General features: G+C 45.1%; 1 protein-coding gene across 1 annotated transcript in view; it reads right to left on the bottom strand.

The window, feature by feature from the left end:
* The window catches only part of PRKCQ (protein kinase C theta), a 51,914-nt gene extending 32,267 nt beyond the window's left edge, over window positions 1-19,647 (bottom strand). Inside the window, exons 1-3 of the mRNA XM_056481946.1 lie at window positions 19,424-19,647; window positions 5,449-5,841; window positions 4,170-4,295 (exon numbers count right to left, since the gene is read on the bottom strand). Coding sequence (XP_056337921.1) covers window positions 4,170-4,287 — 118 coding nt within the window. The 5' untranslated portion in view covers window positions 4,288-4,295; window positions 5,449-5,841; window positions 19,424-19,647. The remainder of the gene's footprint in view (window positions 1-4,169; window positions 4,296-5,448; window positions 5,842-19,423) is intronic.
* Window positions 19,648-20,619: the final 972 nt, after the last annotated feature.

Raw genomic sequence — 20,619 nt, 5'->3', positions numbered from 1 at the left:
GGGCAGTTCATGAGACCCAGTACAGACACCTACCCTAAAAAAGGGAATTTCCACCCTTGACTCCATCAGTTCTCTTGAGATCTCTAATGCTCCAACACCATAAATATTCACTTCTAACCAGGTGAATCCCATCCCAGACAACTTGTTTATCATCTGGCCCAAGGCACTGCAAAATGAGACAGCTTTGCTTCAAGCCCCCCAAAGGCTGGGTGCACTTTGGGATTAATGTCCAGCCCAGTAGCCAACTAAGGGATGTTAAAACATGAACTGTCTTGCAGACCTGTAACCATCCCTACAAGGATGTAGAGTTTTCAACAAAGCAAACTCTCCCTCATGCTTTAATTCCTCTTCCTTCACGGCATCTTAATATGGTGATGGGTAAAAAAATGGGTTTCTCTGAGGTTTGCAGAGAGTTTTCTCTAGCTGGGTCTCTCTGAAAAGAGTCTCAGCCAGATTTATTTATCCCACAGAGCCAGTTTTACTGTATACAGCCCTGTAAAAGTCTTGGATGTTTACTCAAGGTAAATTCTATATCACAGTTACTCTCTGCAAATGTTCAACCCATCAAATGCTGAAGCTGAAGGAATAAGAGGAAAAAAGCAGCAGACCTGTGACCCCTGTCTAAAGACCTTGCTTCTATTTTCAATAATCCTAGACAGAAAAGCTGACAGGAAGGTGACATGTGCTGAAGAAATTTTTTTCCTTAAATGAGAGGAGTAATTCACAAAAAATCAGAGACAAAAATGAGACATAAACTTTCCAGCATCCCGGAAAACAGAAATCTCAGTAAAAGACCATTATTCCTTTGCTGCATCAGTGAAAAGGCCACAGATGTGAAACACAGCAGTTGCAAAACAAGTGCTTTCATTTGTGCTGCACTCCAGGACACTGGGCTTAAATAAACAAACCCTGGGATGTGAATGGACTGCCTGCTACAGGGGATCAGCCAGCCAGCCCCCGCTGACGGCGCTGGAATTCTGCCAGGGGTTTATCCAACCCCGAAAAATGAAACAGCAACTGTCCTTCCCAGGGAGCAGCTTTCACTGTAGCTGGGAGAGCTTATCCTGCAGGCTTTGCTGAGTTCAAACACGGAGCAGGATCATTCATGAAGCAAATGTCACCAAGGCAGGTGGTGAAATGGCACCAGGCCAGGTGGCTTGTGAAGGCAGAAGCCACTTTTAAAGGGCAGACTCTTTTTATATCTCAGAGGCACATATAATTTCTGAAATATTTTGTCATCAATTATAAATTGCTGTAACACCTCCAACTGTATGGAGGTGTGGTTTGTTTTTTTGGTTTTTTTTGGTTTTTTTTTCACACTGTATTATAATGTGACAAGTTCCCTTTTACAAAATAAGCAAGTGGAAAGGCTGACCAAGATCTACCCAGAACTTCTGAAATTCTTCACTGTGGTCTTGCTGTGACATTCCTGTGTCCACAGAGGATGTTCATCACTCCCAGATGCCTGGGGACCTCTGTGCCAATGACCTTTTCATAATGGCTGGTTGATAAGGGACAGCCTTTGGCATGAACCCAAGGTCAAACTCCCTGTTTTTGGAAACCAAACACATTTATCATCTACCACTGTTCTGTTTGCAAAAACCCAAACAAACAAACAAACAAACAAAAACTAAACAACCCACACTTTGCCAGTGCTAAACATAGAACCACAGAATGGTTCAAGTTGGAAGGGACCTTAAAAACCATCCAGTTCCATTCCCCTTCCATGGGTAGGGACAACTTCCACTGTCCCAGGATGCTCCAAGCCCTGTCCAACCTGGCCTTGAACACTTAGGCATGTCCTGCCCTGCTCAGCAATCATTTCTACCCAGAAAAAACTTCTTCATGGCCAAGTGTCAGAGCACAGGCTGGTGGTCAGGATGATTTGCATCTCTCACCAGCTGTGCAGCTGGTCCACTCCTACTCCTTGGTCATAATTTAGCCAAAATTTGTGTAACAGGGAAATAAATATAGCTATAGTTTTAAAATCCCATTACAACTGAGCAGCAAGTGCTTTATCAAACCAGGGAGTTGGAGAGCAAATTATGACCAAAAGAAAAATAATCATGAAGCAAGGATAAAACAGTTTATGGCAGTGTTGGATTAACAGCTGGACTTGATGTTCCTGGAGGTCATTCCCAATCTTAATGATTCTGTGATTCTGCCTCAAATATATTTAGTTAATGTCTGTCTGGAGACCTTTTGCCTTCTTGAAGCCTGTTAGGGCATGACAGCTCCTTGGGAGGGCCATGCTGAGAGCATTCCTGGCATTCAGAGTCAGGCTCATCTCCCAGACCTGAGTCTGGCCAGGGGAGAGCACGGGGCTTTTCCAGGCTGTGATTCACCCTCTCATCAGGGACGTGTTCCTCAGGCTGGGATTGCTCACACATCAGGATCTGGGAATTTCAGGGCGGATGGATTCTGTATGGACTCACTTTTCTCAGTCCTTTAAGGTAAAGTTGGCCATGCACACATTTAAACACCCTCCAGCAGCAGCAGATTAACAATCCCACCCTTGGAGGTGAATCAGTCCCAGGAGGTTCAGTGATGAATCCCTCTGGCTGTCCCACCATGCTCTGAGCCATCACCAGATGAAATTACATCCCAGCAAACAGGAATCTCCTAAGAGCAGAAAGTCACTTTTCCTACACTCAGCCCTCACTAATGAAAAGTTCCTTCAAACACAATTTTTTATTTCTTGTTGGCAGAGGATTTACTATAATGATAATTAAAATAATTATCATTATTACAGTAATGATTAAAATAACTATAATTATTATAATAATTATGATTATTGACTCTGAGGAGCACAAAAATTATATCCCTTAGAAAATACTTTTGTTTTTGTTGGATAGCAGAAAACACTTTTAGGTCTGTATCAGACAAATAAATATAGGTCTGTTCTGATCAAATTGATTTTGCTCACTTTTGAACTGACAGAGGTTTCAATTTGAGTTATGGCTTTCAAAAGCCTCATTAGAGAAAACAGCCAAGCTCTGCACAGAGCTAAAATAGAATGTATTTTCTGATAAAAGTGAGATCTTGGGGACATCTTGTCATGTAGTATTTTCTTTCCTTTTGAACTTACTGTTCACCACATCTTCCATTATTATTTAAAGTATCATTTAAGGCAAGACAAAGTTCAATGTGATAAATGCTGACTCTTAAACAAAAAATGAACCCCAGTGAAATACTGAACTATTTTAAAATTCTAATTTTTTAAACTACTTTAACATCCTCTGGGGATTACAGTCATGGGGATTCTCAATAAATAGGGATTTCTGAGTGGATTTTATTTTTCAAATAATCACAGCAGTCATATTAGAAATTTATCAAAGATTTAAGCTAAATATCAGCCAATACAAGTAATTCCCTAACTTGAAGGTCTTGCTCTTCATGATTCTTCAAAAGCCCAACTGGAGAACTTTTCATCCTTTCACTGGAATTATTTTCATGCAAAAAATAAATGTTTTATAATAAATGAAGAAGGACTCATCAGTGTTGTTCAATCAGGATAAATGTGCAACAATCCATAGATCCAGACACAGCAAAGAGCTTCTCAGGAAGTTTCATTTTCAAACCTTTCACACAGCACAGCAATTACACAAATTAACTCTCTCTGCAGAGACTGGGCTGTTTGAGTGCCTTTTTAAAAAAAAATTTAAATTATGGAAGTGGTTGGGTCTGTCAGTTTCCCCCCAAAAAGTGATTAACAAAGATGGCCCTGCCAGAATATTTTAGCACACTCAGATTTCACGTGTCTGGAGTCCCACTGACAAACCAACAACTGCTCATGGAAGGGTGAAACCAAACACTGCTCAGCTCATCTGCTCTGTCACATGCTGGGGCTTGTAATGCAGCTGATAATATCCTCAAATTGGAGATACAGATTTGCTTGCCAAACCCAAACCCAAGCCCAAACCCAAACCCAAACCCAAACCCAAACTCAAACCCAAACCCAAACTTTCACTGTGCTGGGACACACAAAGGGCTTCACAAATCTTTATAAAGTGGGGTTGGGAAGTGGATGATCTTTGAGGTCTCTTCCAAGCTATTTTATGGTTCATCCTCTGATTTGCCAGCATGTTACCTACACACAGGAAATGACACAGAGCAGCACAGACATGACTTTAAAAAGCCCCATCCACACTCAAGCCCTCCCCACTCACCTGACTCCACGGCCTCTTTAACCATGACGGCGCAGTAGGGGTTAATCACCTCCCCCTGGGACGGCAGGTAAGGGCCACTGTCGTAGTTGGACAAACCAATACGCAGGAAGGGAGACATGGCAAGTCCTGTGCCAAACAAAAGACAGGAGACACTTGGGACAGAGTCTAAAAACTGCCCTGGTTTGAAGCAGCCTTATCTCCGCCGGGCAGCCGCTAGTTATCCATCCAGCTGGAGCCTCTCTGACTTCCTCCCACAGACTGACCCAGCGCTGCTGGACGTGCCCAAGGTACTGAAACTCAGCTGTGGGCTTAACCACGGAGCTGAACTCATCCCAGGGCTGGGAAAACCCACAGGAGCCGCTCTGAGCACTGATGACTTCACGCTGGGAACGAGGACGACAATGCACAGGAGTCAGAAATCAGAACATTCTTGGCTTGGGATAAAGCTCTGCTATAATTTATGTTGAGTCACATCAAGAACTTGAATGCTATGGGAGTAGAGAGGGGTTTGGGAACACTGTTGGAAGCCTGCAAGCTGAATATGAAACTGTGAAATAACTGTGCACTATTTATATACGACATGGAAAGGAGCTCAGGCTTTCCTGGGTGCTGAACCATATTCACAAGTGAAGCTATAAAGAGAAAGTTCAGCTGATATGAACCACACTGTATAGACAGTGAAACAAAATACCCCACCAGAAAAAAACAGCACCTCGGGATTTATTTTAAGCAGCTGAAAACTGAAACAAATACAATCAAGATGCCAGGAAACACTACAAAACCTTTGGTTGAAACATTGCAAAACCTTTGGGTTGAAACACCACAAAACTTTCCCTGCAAGGTCTATCAAAGCCTTCAGAGAGAAGATTTAATGAAACCAGAAATTAATAACTGCTGTAGCTAGTGCCCATCATTGTACCATCTGGGGCCAAAACTGGGATTTACCACCCAGCTTTTGTCTCATCATCTGAGCTTGTCATTCTTGGCTTCTCTTCCAGTCAATGGGGAGCAAGAGGCACTTTGAACTCAGCTGCAGATGTCTGTCTTGGACCACCAGAGTTAAAAGACATCAGTGCTACCACCAGCTGTTTTCTGTCAAATATATTGACAATGACACCTTGTTCAGGCACAACAGCAAAAGGATGAGTGACTTGTGGTGTGGGATGCAGCCAAGCCTCTTCTGCATTTTGCACATAAAAATGATCTTTCTGAAGGGAAGCTTTTCTAGTATCCCATGGAAGAAGTTCCAGGTTCTTTGCTGGGAATAGCATTTTCTTACCTGTAAATGGTATTTTCCCGATAGATAAATTCAGTCTCTGAGAGGGGCTTCTCTTTTCATCACTGTTGTGGACAACATGGAAAGGTTTTTCTCAGCTGAAGGAATAACTGATCCTCTGGCCAGGCTGACTTCAAAACCTGCCTTTCTGTTCAAGGACACAGGAGGCAAGACCATCAAGGAGAGAGGAAAACTTGAGGAACCAAGATGTAGCTCTTTGTTTGAGTGTCTTCCCTCTTCCCCAGCAGTGTGGAGTGATGCGTTTCCATCAGCCCCTCGTACAAAGGTCTGGGGCTGCTACAAAACCCAGAAAAACTTTTCATCAGCACATGGCCAGGTTGCAGCAGGTTGCTGTTCCACTTGTATCCTGGATCTGGTAATATCTTCTTCTTCCTCCTGTTTTATAAAATAAACACAAACAGCTGCAGTTATTGCTGGGACTGGAACACCAAATCTCCTGGCTGAGTTTTCACAAGCACTGAGCACTCACATTCCAACATTTTCTGACACAGATGGCTCGTGAAGCCAACTGTCCATGTTCTCTGACAAGCAAGTTGCCTTCCCAGAAGGTTTCCCTAAATTTACTGCTCTACATCAGACCAATTTATACAATAAACAGCATCTGAAGACTCTCATTCCCATTTGAGCTCCTGGCTGTGTTAGCCAACAACCAGGCTGAGTTTTCAGGAAAACAGCAAAAAGTCACAAACTCTCTTGGATACTGCACTTAAAATAGAAGAAAACCATCAAGTTTCTGTGGAAGAGGGGATAAGGCAGAGAAAAATGTCCTGTGACTCATGTCTGTTGTGTATCTCTAGGAATGCAGATGTCATGGATCTGTGAACATGGCATTGCCCTTGACCAGGAAAACATCAGGGTTTCTGCAAATTCCCAGAACCAGGTGGGGCTGGACATAAGCAGTCAGGACAACCCTGCTCTCCACTGGATGAGGGCAGCATCTCTGAAGGATGTTTCACATTAGCCAAGTGCCTGATGAAGCTGCTTTGGAGAGCCACTTGCATTTACAGAGATCCTCAAGCACAGACAGACCTGTGGCACTGCAGAGAAGTGCAGGGAGTGGTTTGTGAGTGCTCCATGGCAACAAAAGGCTAAAAGTTCTGCCTCAACTGTCAGAAGCAGAGAAACCTGATCAAATTTAGAAGGGAAAAATCTCTTCAGTGAAGAAATACATATATATATATATTTCCCTCTCTGTGTGATGCAGACTTTTATTATTAGACATTTCCTTTGTTTCAAAGAACAAGAAGCCTGTGAAGTCTAAAGACAAAAAGGAAAACAAATCAAAGAATCTCTGGCAGCAGAAGAGAAATCCAAGGAGCTGTATATTCTGTAGCATCAGTGTGGAAAGCTAAAGATGGCCAAAGACTAAAACCAGCAGCCAAAACATCTCTGGACCTTTGTGTGTGAACAGAAATGTTCTCTCTGCTTCTACCATACTCCACCAATTCTGGGCATTGCTGGGCAAGAGAAAATGATGATCCTCTTCCAAATCCCTAATTCTTATACCTCTGGCTTTAGGAACCTGTTGTTCCACAAGCAGGAGGAAGTGCAAGGGTTAAGCATTCCCTCACCAGGACTTTCCAAATTCACCTTTAAAAGCTCAGAGTGCCAGTCAGAATTATTAGTCAGTATGTTGAGCATCTAGATGGCTCCTCAGCAATAAAATGTGGTGACACTATTGACTTAGGTACCAAAGAAATAAAATCAGGATTAAACATTTGAGTCAAAATTCATCACACTTCAATTAAATCCATGTATTCACAACACAGGCAGAACTGTGAAAGCATCTTGTCCTGCTAAATACTCCTATCACTGCTCCAAAATCACTGCTGGGATGTTCAGGTCTGTGGATCAGCTTCCTGAGCAATGACATTTAAAACTTCCCTTTGTCTTAAAGGTTGGATGTTCCCTCCCTCCCCTCCAGTGCAACACTTCATTTTGGCTCTGTGCAATCAAGCACTCAGGTATCCCAGAGATGCTGTGGAATATTCACTCCTGAAACATTCAAAAGCCATCTGGGCATATCCAGGGCATCTCCTGGTGTCCCTGCCTGGACAGGAGAGGGGGACAAGAAGAGGTCACTCAAAGCTCAAGCATCCTGTGGTTCTGTGCAGACAGAGTGGGATGGATCTCACCAAGACCCAGATGTCTGCATCCCCCTGTCAGGCACTCACCTGGGCTCCTGGGAGAGGCACAGAGGGAAAGTGGCACCCTCAGATCCTGAGCTGGAGCCACCAATGTGAGATTTCCCTCTTTTGGGAGGCAGTGGGAATACCTGGGGATGATCTGTTCACATGGAGCCCCTTCACTGCAAGATCTGGTTTTGATCAGATTCCTCCAACCATTGAAATTTCAATGGATCCCCTCAATGTACCAAACCTAAAAGACTTCACACAAACCAGTTTATGGCAGGGGATGCTCTGCAGCCTCCAGCAGACAGGTGAGAATTTTCCATGTGGGTTTGCACTGATAAACCAACAGCTGCCCTTCTAAGCCTTGCAAGGGCTGGCTCAAGCTTGCTAAAACCAGAGTTTACTGCTGTACCAGCCTCGTGTGAGCACTCTGCCCTGGGGTGGATTTCTTTACCCTCCCCAATAAATCAGACAGATAACTGGTTTCCTGCTTCTCTCACTGTCTTTCCTGAAACCACCTTGGCTTTGGCCCAAACATCTGTTTTCCAGGTCAGATTTCCAGAGTTTGCCTCTACAGGACTGCTCCTTGGCTGGCATCCATGGCCATAAACAATTCAACAACACAAAACTCAGCTCCAGCACGGCTCACTGTAATAGCAGCAGTTTAATTTAACACCAGAAACAGCTGCACTGGATATGGAGAGTGTCTGCTTAATTTCCCAGTGGAAAGGATACTGTGAGGTATCTGAAAATCAAGGATGAAATGCAGCTTTCTGTAAGAGGCCACCTGCAACCTCTCCTACAGAGAAAAATTAAACATAGTGTAATTGGGGTTCAGCAATGCTGCACCCCACTTTGCTGGCACAGGGGAGCTCTGCCCACTCTTGAGAATAAAGCAACATACGGAAATAATTCCCAGGTGATATTAGGAAGTAATAAACTCTGTAACATCCTTAATCCATTGTGGTTAAGTGCAGAAGAAGAAATGAGCTCCTGCTCCCAGTCAGCAGAAGATCTGGATGGAGGACAGCTGCCTGTGATGGGATTTGTGCTTTTGCCTTTCACTGACTGAAAATGGATGCATGTATGACAGAGTAAAGATGGAAATTTACTGAACAAAGGCCAGCTGAAAAGAGAAATATTTCTGGATTTGAGATGCTGCTTTCCTAATGCCATCAAACTGTCATTTTCTCGAGGTCAGAGGGAACATTTCCTGCTCTCTCTACTTTTTTTTTTTTTTTTAATTTTTGAGGCAAATCTGCTTGCAAAATGAGTTCATAATCTCCAGATCAACATCATTAAGAAGGAAAGGATGCAAGAGTTATAGCTGGAGGCTATGAACTTTCTTTCACCCCTTTTCCAAGGCATGTCCCAGCAAAAAAGGCAGGTCCTGGCCCTGCAGAGATCTGTTTGTAAGGCTGATGGAGACATGCAAGTGAGCACCTCAAGGCCTTCCTGCAGATTCCAACAGCAAACTGAACATCAGCAGGGATGGCTGAAGTCCCTTCCTCCATCCCCTGACTCCTCATATCCCACAAGCCAAACAGGAGGGAATGGGAGTCTCAATAACTCTCCTGAGTGACTCATTTTGGGTGTCCCTATAAGCTGTTATTTCAAAGGAGATCAAACCAGCCTGCTCGTGAAGGAAGAGGTTCAGAACCCCTCTGGGTGCCATCCAACATTTCTCACACTTTCCTTTGACGAGGATGTGGATCAGAGGAGGGAAAGGAGGGGAATTTGGAGCCCTTTGATTTTTTTCCCCCTCTCTGTAGTCAGCCACCCCTTCTTCAGCATCTCACACAGGAGGAGGAGGGAGACTGTGAGGCAAGCCAGGACCAGGTGGGATTATCTCATGGGATTGGTACAAAACCAGCCTCCATGCAACTAAAGAACCTCCCAAAACTTCCTGGAACCTCTTGATTTCCAAACAGAGGTGATGCTCCCACACAAACCCTTTCTCATCACTTGCAGACACAGAAGATCTGGGCAAAGCATTTCCTTCCCCTCTGGAAATGAGCCTTGCAGACTTTTCTAGGACCAGGCACAGGGATGGGCATTTCTCTTTGAAACCCTCTGGGATGTCTTGTGAAGCTGTGTTTGGAGCAAGTGCTGTGTATTGGTAACAGGACCTGTCTGCTGCATACACCCTGCAAACTCTGTCTGGACTCTGCTGAGCTCAGGGGTTTGGTTTTGTTGTTGTTGTTGTTGTTGTTGTTGCATTTGTGGTGCCCAAGGCAAGACCAGAGCCTCAGGTCTATTTTCAGATCTTGAACATGATTGCCTCCTCCTTGCCTGAAATCCTCCCAGGAAATCTGCAGCAATCTCTGCTCCTGTGAGCACCTGGCCCAGCTCACACTTTACAGCAAACAGCACCAGGGACATCTCAGGTAATTCAGCTCTTTCCACACCTTTGCAGCTTCATGTTTATTCTGCTGAATATAATTACATAACTATATATTAGAATCAGAAATATTTCTTTTGCACAGCAGATGCTGGCAGACCTACAGTTTCTGCCTTCATTCTCTGCTTCATCTATTTTTGCTGCTGTGGTTTCACCACAATCAGCCCCAATTTTGTTGTTGTTGTTGTTTCCATCAATTTCAGGTGCCACCTCTGAGCCATCTCTTGTCAACACCATCCCAACCCCACCTTCTATGTCTTTCCCACTCCCAATGCCCCTGGACTCCAGCCACATCCTTAAATAAACTCTGATATATCATTTCCTCTTCTTCAGTCATATTCAATTTAAAACTGCACTGCTATTAAATAAAGCAGCTCTGACTCCAGTTATGCTGGAAATCCTCTTCCCATTTATAGTCTGGTGTCCTATTCTCAGTGTCAGAGCTCCAGATCAGCTCCTGAGACTTTCCACCTCTCCATATCTTCCCTCCTCACTCACCATTTAACCCACATCAACTTTATCATTTATCCACCATTTATTTCTGAGCTTCTGCCCTTTGTTAACTCCCTGCCTGGGAGGGATATAGGACATAGAGTGGGATGAAGAATTAAAAATAAAACACAGAGAAAATTAATTTTAGACCAAGGGGTGAGAATCAGGTTTTTGGGATGTTTTGTTGTTGTTTTAGTTTCTAATTTAGTTTCTGGGGTTTGGGGTTTGTTTTTGGTTTTTTGTTTTTTGTTTTTTGTTTTTTGTTTTTTTTTTTGTTTGTTTGTTTGTTTGTTTGTTTGTTTGTTTTTGTTTTTTGGTTTTTTTTTTTTAGGTTTTTTTTTTATATTACTATATGGGTGCTTAAGCAAACATTCATGAGTTCATCTTCACACTGAGTGAAAAGCTAAGCCATGACCATGCAGACAATATCTGCTTCCCCTCAGCATCACTGTCCCAGCTCAGCCAGCAGTGCAGAGCACAGGGAATGTGCTGCTCCTCTCACAGACCACTGCCCAGGGAAAATCACACCCAGATGTCCAGCTACACTCCCAAAATCCCAAACTGGGGCAGGCTGAAGGCCCCTTCCATCTCCTCTCCACCCAAATTAACCAATTCCTGACACCCGGCTTTAGAAATCCACTCTCCTGCCTCTGTGGGAAACAGAAAAGTATAAAACTCTCAGAAATCTGTATAAAAGCAAATCTCAGGATGGAGAAGTGCAAGAATGCTGAAGATGCAAGGACAAGAAACAATAGGGGTATGAGCAGTGTAGAGACAGGGCTCAGGAAAATATGTTAAACAAGAGAGTAGAAATATATAAGCTTAATAGTGAAAGTTTATTCATTCCTTTAAGCTATTTCAAGCTATTGTTCAAAGCAAGATGTACATGCAGCTTTATTAACTGGCCTAAGCAAACACTTGTCAGCTTTTAATATTATACCATTGGCTAAAGTTGTTAAAAGACTTTGTAACAAAGAGAACTCAGTCTGCTGTTGTTAGCAGCTGAAGCTGTTCCATCTCCTGTGCTTGGCTCTGTAAAATGAGACTGATTGTGATGGAATAAAGCTTTGAGACAGCTGCCCCAGCATTCCCATCCTGTTGTTTGTGTGTATATATATGTAAATATAAGAGAAAAAACATCCCAGAACCAGCACACCTCCTCCATACACATTTGCATGTGGACTATTCACCCCAGGCCCCTCCACAAACAGCAGAAAGAAAGAGATCTGCTGGGTTTTCAGTTTCCATGATCTCCCTGTCACTGACTGAAATGGGTCCTGCCTCAGGTGCAGGTGTGTCTGACATCCCAGCTTTGGCACAAGAGGGGATGGTTCCCACATGGGGGTCTCACCAGACCTGAGTTAATTCAGAGATCTGCTTATGGGTGTTTTTTCTGCATGGAAACCCCCACGAGCTAACACAGGTATTGCAGCCTGGACAGGATGGTTTACAGCTCTCCCTAAGCACAACAGACTGAATCAAAATGCACTGAAACCTTTATTTACTCTCCATGAGGTTTGAATCTGGCCTATGAATAAGGCAGAAGGACAATGTTAATGACAAGGAATTGGGAAAACTGGCAGAAGCTGTATAATTGAATTTTCTAATGAAGAGATTTGGTAAAAACACCATCCATTCCAATTTCATTCAAAATATATTGCAGAGGATCACCTTTGATGGGGAGAAAATGAGCTGTTTCCAGGAGTTTTTATTTACTCAAACCATGTCTTAATTGTTTTAATAACAATTGTTCTGACACCCTCCCCTGGCACGAGGGGGAGGAGGGACAGGGGAGCTGAAAACGAAAGCTGGAGGATGCACAGTATTTTACTATTTCACTATGTTGTAAATCAAAACATAAATAGCAAGTGTTACTGTAAGGGTGGGAGGGGAAAACCTGGGTAAATTCAGCCCTCAGCATGTGCACAGTCCTTCAGGACAAGCAACAGTGACTCCCACAGCTGCACTTGTCTCTGTTTTCTGTGGATGAGCAGGGCACAGCCTTGTTCAAATCCCATCCACAGGTCAGGGCAGATCTCCACAAGCCTCAGCTGCTCTTTCTGTCCAAAATGCCTCCCCTCTCCCTCAGGCTCTCCTCCCACCTCGGCTGCCCTGACCTTGGCTGCTGATTTAGGTGAGGAAGAGGAACAGCCCCACCAGCACACAGGAACTCCACAGCAAAGTGAAACGACCACATCAAAACCTCCCCCGAAGAAAACACTCAGATCCAAGTGAAAATTAATCATGGGTAAGCTTAGATTTGAAAAAAACAGAAGTGAAGCCTCTGCTCCCACCACAATCTGGAGTCAGGTTCCTGAGGAATTTTGGCCCCAGGGGATCCCAAACCTTGGCCCCCATGGGAATGTGACAGCCATCCTGTCCCTGGGGATTGTTACCTGCTATGTACAAAATCATGGGGTCATTAAAAGACCAAACTGAATCAGGGCTTCTCTTGTACCAGGGCAAATCTGTGGCAAACCTGCTTCAGGAAAGTCACTCCAGCTTTATGTGAGTGTGTGTGATCTCCTTCCCCATCCCTGGAAGTGTTCCAGGCCAGGACCTGAGCAACCTGCCCTAGTGGAAGGTGTCCTCAACCATGGCAGGGGGTTGGGACAATCTTTAAAAAGCCTTCCAGCCCAAGCCATTCTGTGATTCAATGATTCCATGACAATTCTGCTGCTATCCTCTAGCAATTCTCTCTCTTTTACTTTTCTGGGGTTTTTTTTGGGTTAAAAAATAAAATTAAGGCCACATATCTGACTGGTTTATATAGATTAGGGGTTAATCTGGCCTCTCCAACAGTCATTTAATCCAAATGAGGCAACTGCTGTTGTGTGTTTGATCCCAAGGAAAGAACTGTGCACAAGTGATGAGTTACTGCATCAATGAGGACAGACAAAATATTCCCCTCCTAAACACAAGAAAAACCTTGCTGTCAGTCCAGAGCTAGGAGTACATTTGTCAGAAGGGTTCCTTACTCACAAAAAAACCAGAATAACTTCACAAAAGAACTGAGCCAAAGCCCCACAACCAGTCTGCTTTGAGAATCCTCCTTCATGCTCAATCCCTGCATCCCTGAGATGAGCCACTCTGAACCCACACCCTCAGCACATGGCTGCACTTACAGTGTGTGACAGCCCTTCTGCTCCTTGGGATGGACTGGATTTATTTCCCTGTCCAGAAATATGTGGTGCAATGACACTTGAGGCAGGAATTGCACTTCCTGGCCTGGGTGAGTGGCTGCTCTGAAATAAAATATCCCAGTGTGATGACAGAGGAGGAATCTGTGCTTGAATTAAGAGATATTCTTCATGGTCTAAGCTGTCTGCTGTACCCTTTCTGGATCTTCCAAATGCCTCATACTTCACAGAATCATAGAATGCTTTGGGCTGGAAAAGATCTTAAAGATCATTTGCCATGACCAGGCTGCTCCTGTACATTGCACTGATCCCCCACTGCTCCATCAGCCACAACTTTACCACCAAAGCCAGACCTAAACACAGCTGAATCTGTACCCTAAACCTTCCTCCTTCTGCAGGAGGGAGGCCTGTAGGAGCTGTCCCCAGCTCCACACACCTCCCTTACCACAGATTTGTCCTATACCTTTACCTCCTTACCAGAACCTTTTTCTCAGGGTTGGTTTTTTTTTTGGTTTTTTTTTTTGGTTTTTTTGGAATTTGTTTGTTTGTTTTTTGTTTTTTTGGTTTTTTTTTTTTTTGTATGGCAGGTGTTTTTTTTTTGGGTTTTTTTTTTTTTTGTTGTTGTTTGGGTTTTTTTTGATTGTTTGGTTTTTGTTTTTTTTCCCACTCAGGTGTTTCCCTGCCTCATATTGCAATCCTGATGATTCTGAGGTCTAGCCCATCTCCTCAGCTCAGGGTTCCACTTCTGCAGGCACACTCACACCCTCTCCCATGCTACTACCAGTGTCTGGCATCACCCTTTCAAACATCATTTTCCTGCCTTTCTAAATGATGAAACCCATGGGCAGCACATGGTGAGAAGTGCTTTTTGTTGCCATAGAAAATTCTGGTAAACATATCTGATAAAGAATCACTTTCTTTCAACTAAAAAACATGGATATTTTCTGAAGCAAAGTGATGGGGTTTGCTGTAGGGTCTGAAATGTTTTGATCAAGGTGACCAATCATAAAGACTCATCCATAAGGTTCCCACATATCCTCCTTCTTTCTGCCAAGCAGATTTATCCACAGATCCACACCTTCACTATTGCCATGGACACTGGAGGTGGAGCCAACACCTTTCTGCACCACATGAAGATGTCATGCTGCACTTTGAGAGCCCCAGGAAACAACTGAATGGAAATGCACAGATCATCTTTGACTAAAGTCCCACAAGACACAATAACAGCACTCAGAATCAAAACAACTTTGTTGTGGACCAAAAAATGTTCCATTAAAGAACTTAAAAAGCCCTGACCATTTCTGTATTTTGGAAAGGAAAACACTTTTATTTCTCTTGTCCTCTAAATCCTGACTCTGTAAACCCTGGTGCTTCCAGCTCAGATCCTGCTGCTGTAACACCTCAGGGAGCAGGAATCTTGCTACACACAGGGCTGCAACACCTCCTCCTTCTTTCACCTTTCCTGCTTCCATGTGTATCATTATCTTTAGTTTGCTTTCACTCATATACATTGTAGATTAGAATGTATATGTATATACAATTAATTTATGTTTATGGCTTCATGTGCAGTCTCATCCCCTGCTCAGGGCAGTTTTAATTATGGAAATATTCCTCCCACTGACGTGTTTGCTGATAATTATCATGTGATAAGTAAAGAAGTTTTTTAATGTCGTTTTTTTATTTATTTAAGTACCTTTCTCCTCTAGACATCACATAAAATACTTTCCTTTAACTGTCCATGGTCTGGTAACCCTGAAAACTGATCTTTTTCATCACTGTGGGTGCCCTGTCTATGTCAGGAGGCAATATTTTGGTAAAGGAATGCAGATTTCTCATTAAAAACCCCTGGAAATGTCCAAGGCCATGCTGGACAGGGCTTGGTTCAGCCTGGTCTAGTGGAAGGTGTCCCTGCCCATGGCAGGGAGTGGAGCTGGACTCACCCAAACCATCCTGTGATTCTCTGATTCTAAGAAAATCAGACAGAATATGATACATGGACAGCCCCAAGATTCATCTTGTCCTCACTTGTTTATCAACCAGAAACTTTTTTGTCTTTTAGCTTTGGTATTTCCTATGCAAACACTCTGATGATTTTGTATTCCCTGCAGATTAGTGGGATGATCAGGAAAAGAGGATAGAGTGCTTCACTTGAATGCCAAGCAAATTAAATGCCATAACAATTGAGGCAGCTGATTACTGAGCAGCAATCCAGCCCAAAATGGGTCAAATGACCATTTAAAAAAGAAACAAAACTGAAGGATGTCATGTTGAGACTATCCCTTGTGCATCTCATGGGTCTTTATGCTCAAATAAATGTAAAGAAATTCATTTGAGAGATAACTGAGCCCTACATCCTCACTACATGTGGCACTGAGGTGACAGAGATGGGACACAGTTTAGTGAAAGCTGTGCCAATTTTTTTTCCTCTCACCCTGGGTATATCCTTTAAAACCATTCACTTTCTCCACTCAGCATTTCTGCCCCATAGGAGCATGCCTAGGTGGAAATAAAAGTATCCCCCTAAAGGGATGGCAACACAATGGTGTTACTAAAAGGTACAATACAAACCAGAGGAATTATCCATTGCTAAGACAGCTGGGTGTGATTTGAAAAGTGATTTGGGTCCCTTCTACTCTCATCATCACAGTTAATAAATGTTATCTCTACTGATGGATGTGATCTGGCTGGTGGTGAGAAATGAAAAATCTCCAACAGGCCTGATAAATAATAATATTAACACAAAGAAGCAACGATGCAGATAAATCACAAAATTGACACAAACAAGCCACAATACAATAAAAACCCAGTGCAGTTGGCTACAGAGAAGAGTTTGCAGTTTGGGCTGATTTTGCCAATGTTTTCCTCCCAACCAGGAGCTGGATGCAAGGCAAGGAGGCAAACAGAGAACAGCAAGGGATGGAAACAAACTGTGAGTGTTTGCAGGCTGCTCCCCATGTCAGTCACCAGCATGGTCCAGGGAAGGCTCTGTGTGAGAACAGGCACGTGCAAAGATGCTGGTACCTGTGACTACAGGCTCAACCAAGGCTCTGATTAATCCTTTCCATGGTTTCACAGACATAGATTTTGGATGTTCATACTCCTGTATTGACTTTCTCTTCCTTTTCTATTTTAAGAGTCATTTTCTCAAAGCTTAGGCAAAAAACAACACTCTGTTTACACAAATCCTGGCTTCAGCAGAATGGGAAGCAACAGCAGGACATGCAGCCAAGTGTTTTAACTTGGATCCACAAACATATGCATTAAAAAAGCCAAGAACAGAACAGCCCTCCTGGCAAAGCCCTGGCAGGTGCTTCATATTTCACCTCCCTCCCATAGAGCTCTTTCCAATTAATCTCAGATAATAAGAGGAGAAACCCAAAAGGTGCCATCAGAAGTTATATTCACCACATCACTTCCTTCAGAACAAAGTGGAAGGATAAACAACCTGGAAAAGATCCCAAGGAAGAAAAATAAAAACTTGGCATGCTGGGAAAGCTGAACTACTTCTCTGGTTCCCTCCATCCCTTCTTCCTTGTCTCTCCCTCTTTCCTTTGAGCTTTTCACCTCTGATGGGTACTGAGCCACATGCAGCCTCTGTGAGAAGCTCTGAGAGTCAACCAAGTGACTTTCTTTGAAAGAAAACATGCTTGAGGCAGGAAAGAAAAAAAAAAAAGCTGTTAGCTCCACCCTGGCAGTGTAATAACCTCACAGCTCTTCTCAGGGTGGGAAAAAAGAAAAAAAAAGAAAAGGTTTCCCCAGTGTAGCAGCATGAGTACAAAACCTGCCTGGGCACAGGGGGCTGCTGAGCTGCAGGGTAGAGGTTCAGGAGGGAGATCTGAATCTTCAAAGGGGCCTTAAATCATAAAATACATGTAAAAGTGAGGGGAAAGTCTAACTAAACCCTGCATTGCCTGTACCAGTGCAGCTGTGGCATCTTCTTAAGGCAGGGAGTCTTTCCAGGCCACAGCCTCTGCACAGGCTGAGCATCACTTGCTGAATTCACCTCAAATCCACACAGGGCTTGGCTCAAGAGTCATGTGAGGAAAACAAGGGGTCCAGCAGGGCCCAGGGAGCCTGGGCAAGGAAAGGCAAACACCAAGGTCTGATGTCCAGCTGAGACAGCAAAAAAGAGACAGAGGCAACAACACTGGGATTCAGATTCAGCTCTGGTGATCAGGCAAGGGCAGCTCCATGGTGAACTCCAGGAAAGCAGCATCTTAGGAGGCTGTCTGATCCTGCCAGCTGAATGCAGTCCTGCTCCACCTCAACCAGGTGGGACAAGAACCTCCTTGGAGCAGGTGTCCCCTCAACTCTGCTCCTAAAGCTCATTCCCCAGAAGCTCACAACGCCTGGTGGCCTCAACAGGGATGTCCTTTCGTCAATTAAAAAGAAGAATAAAAATACAAAGAAACCACGTGTGCAGGGCCTCAAGGACTTGGCTGCTCAAGAATAAAAAAGTTTAAACATTGCCCTTTTCACTGCAAATAGTTCTGCAGTTCTTCCCCTGCCTTTTTTTTTTTTTTTTAATAACAAGTTCAGTGAAACTTTATCTCTTCCTGCCCTAGTAACCCTACTAAATAATCTGCTGTTAGCATGACTCAATTGAGTGGCTTTCAGCTGCTGAAGTCGGTTTTGTTTTTTTTTTTTTTTTGTTACTGTTCTTTCATGGGTGCAAATTAAAAAAAAAAAAAAAAAAAAAAAAAAAAAAGCTTTCCCCCTCTGAAAGTATCACACTCCTGGAGATTAAAGAACAGGCAAAAAGTTGGTTGCTTGCCTTGCAGATGCAATTAGGAAGGATCCGATTACAGCCAGGAGTTTAACTCCATTCGCGTTCAGTGTGCACGCAGGGCGCTCAGCCAGGCTGGGGCTCCGAGTCCCCTCCTCCGAGAGGAAATGCAGCTCAAACCCTGCGGAGGGCAGGAGGGCAGGAGGCCGCTCATTCCCCTTTAACTGCCCAAATCTGCTCCCAAACTTAGCAGCTCTTGTTTCTGGAACAAACTCGACTCCTGAGATACAACATCGCATCTAAAACTGCTTTTCCGTCTGGCTGTCTTATCACATACTGCATGAAACACCTACAAATCACCACCGAGCCCAGCAGGAGAAAGGGTTTTCCCTCCCTATTTACACCAGTTTGTTCATTCTGTTGACTAAAACTGTTTGTAGTCGGTTTTCATCGTGTTTCTCACTTTCCCCTTTTCTCTGTTATATGAAGATAAATACACGGGAGAAAACAACGCTGTTTTTTAAAGGCAGGAAAATATGATGGCGAAACCACAAACACCCGCTAGAGTCATCAGGTGTAGAAGCTGAAAGCAATTTAAGGGGAAAAAGATAAAATAATAAAACACAACTCTCTGGACAAATGTCCAGTTGTCACCTTTAAAATCCCTCAACAGCAGCGCCTGCAGCGGAGCGTCCAGGGACAGTGAAACGCCGACAGCACCGAGCAGTGCGCTCAACTTTCCCGGGGCTGCTGCTGCTCAGATTCTCCCTCCGGAGGTGCCACCCGGCCCCGGCACATCGGGACACCCTGCCCGGCCCTGCCCGAGCATGCCAGCGCATCCCTGAGCATCCCTGCGGATCCCCAGTGCATCCCCGCACATCCTCGCACATCCCAGCGCATCCCTGCGCATCCCCGCACATCCCTGCGCATCCCCGCACATCCCTGCGCATCCCCAGCGCATCCCCGCACATCCCCGCACATCCTCGCACATCCCTGCGCATCCCCGCACATCCCTGCGCATCCCCCGCGCATCCCAGCGCATCCCGCTCCGCTCCGCCCGTGGTACCTGCTGTTCGCGCAGCACAGCTCGGCTCGGCTCAGCTCGGCTCGGATCAGCCCCTTTCGGCTCGGATGAGCTCGGATCAGTCCGGTTCGGCTCAGCTCAGCTCGGCTTGGCTTGAGCCCGGTCCTGCCCAGCACAGCTCGGCGCAGCTCTGCCTGGCTCGGCTAAGCCCGGCACAGCCCGGCTCCGTTCAGCTCAGCCCGGCTCTGTTGAGCTCCCCCCGGCACAGCCCAGCCCAGCCCAGCCCAGCCCAGCCCAGCCCGGCTCTGTTGAGCTCCCCCCGGCACAGCCCAGCCCAGCCCAGCCCAGCCCAGCCCAGCCCGGCTCAGCGCTCCCGCCGCCCCCGCAGGGAAGCAGAGCACTCCGCAGCCACCACCGGGGCTGCCCTCGCTGCCTCTTCCTCCTCCTCCTCCTCCTCGCCCTCGGCACACCCCGCTCCCCGCCCCCGGCTGTCCTCTCGTTTGGCCCCGCACACCCCGGTTCGGAGCTGAGCATCGTGTCCGTCCTGCACAGGACCCTGGAGCACGGGGTCCCTGCTGCCGACAGGGAAACTGCGAAACTTTCTCCCAGAATAATGAAATTTGTTTTTCCAGGCTGCAAACATTGTTGCCGTGGCTGGTGAGGGGTGCAGAGGGAATGCCTGCAGGGAAGTCCTTTCTTCATTCATCTCTCCCATCGTGTTATTTTCTCAGACATAGAAACCTCAGACCAGGTTGTTGTGTGGAGGAAGGATGGGTGGTACCTCTTTGGTGAACGCCTTTCAGGGGCTGAGGGTGTCAAAAGTGAGTTTTGCTCAGGATGTTAATCCCTAGGAGATCTCAGCTCCACAGGGATCATGGTTTCCCCCTGTGCTCTCAGAAAAGGTGTGATGCTGGCAGTCATGGCTAAGTGGATCTGGAGCAGGACACTGGCCCAGGAACATGGGAGAGGAGCCACAAGAAGGAGGGGAAACCCCAGAAATGTGGTGGCAAGGGATTCTGGAGAAAACAGTGGGAAATCCCCCACCCTCCAGAGCCACACCAGCTCCGTGGGCTTTGCTGACAGACAAATCAATATGATCACAGCTGTAGCAAGGAGACAGAAAAATGTCCTTCACCCTTTGGTGTGCCCACAGAAAACACGTTCAGCCACCTTCTGTGACTCCAAAGTGAAGAATCTGAAATAGTGTTTCTCTAAAAGACCAAAGTACAGAGCAGGAC

This window comes from Oenanthe melanoleuca, chromosome 1A (assembly GCF_029582105.1).
Source record: "Oenanthe melanoleuca isolate GR-GAL-2019-014 chromosome 1A, OMel1.0, whole genome shotgun sequence".
NCBI classification, from domain to species: Eukaryota; Metazoa; Chordata; class Aves; order Passeriformes; family Muscicapidae; genus Oenanthe; species Oenanthe melanoleuca.
The sequence above is the reverse complement of the archived record's forward strand: the minus strand, read 5'-3'. Positions and strand labels throughout refer to the sequence as shown.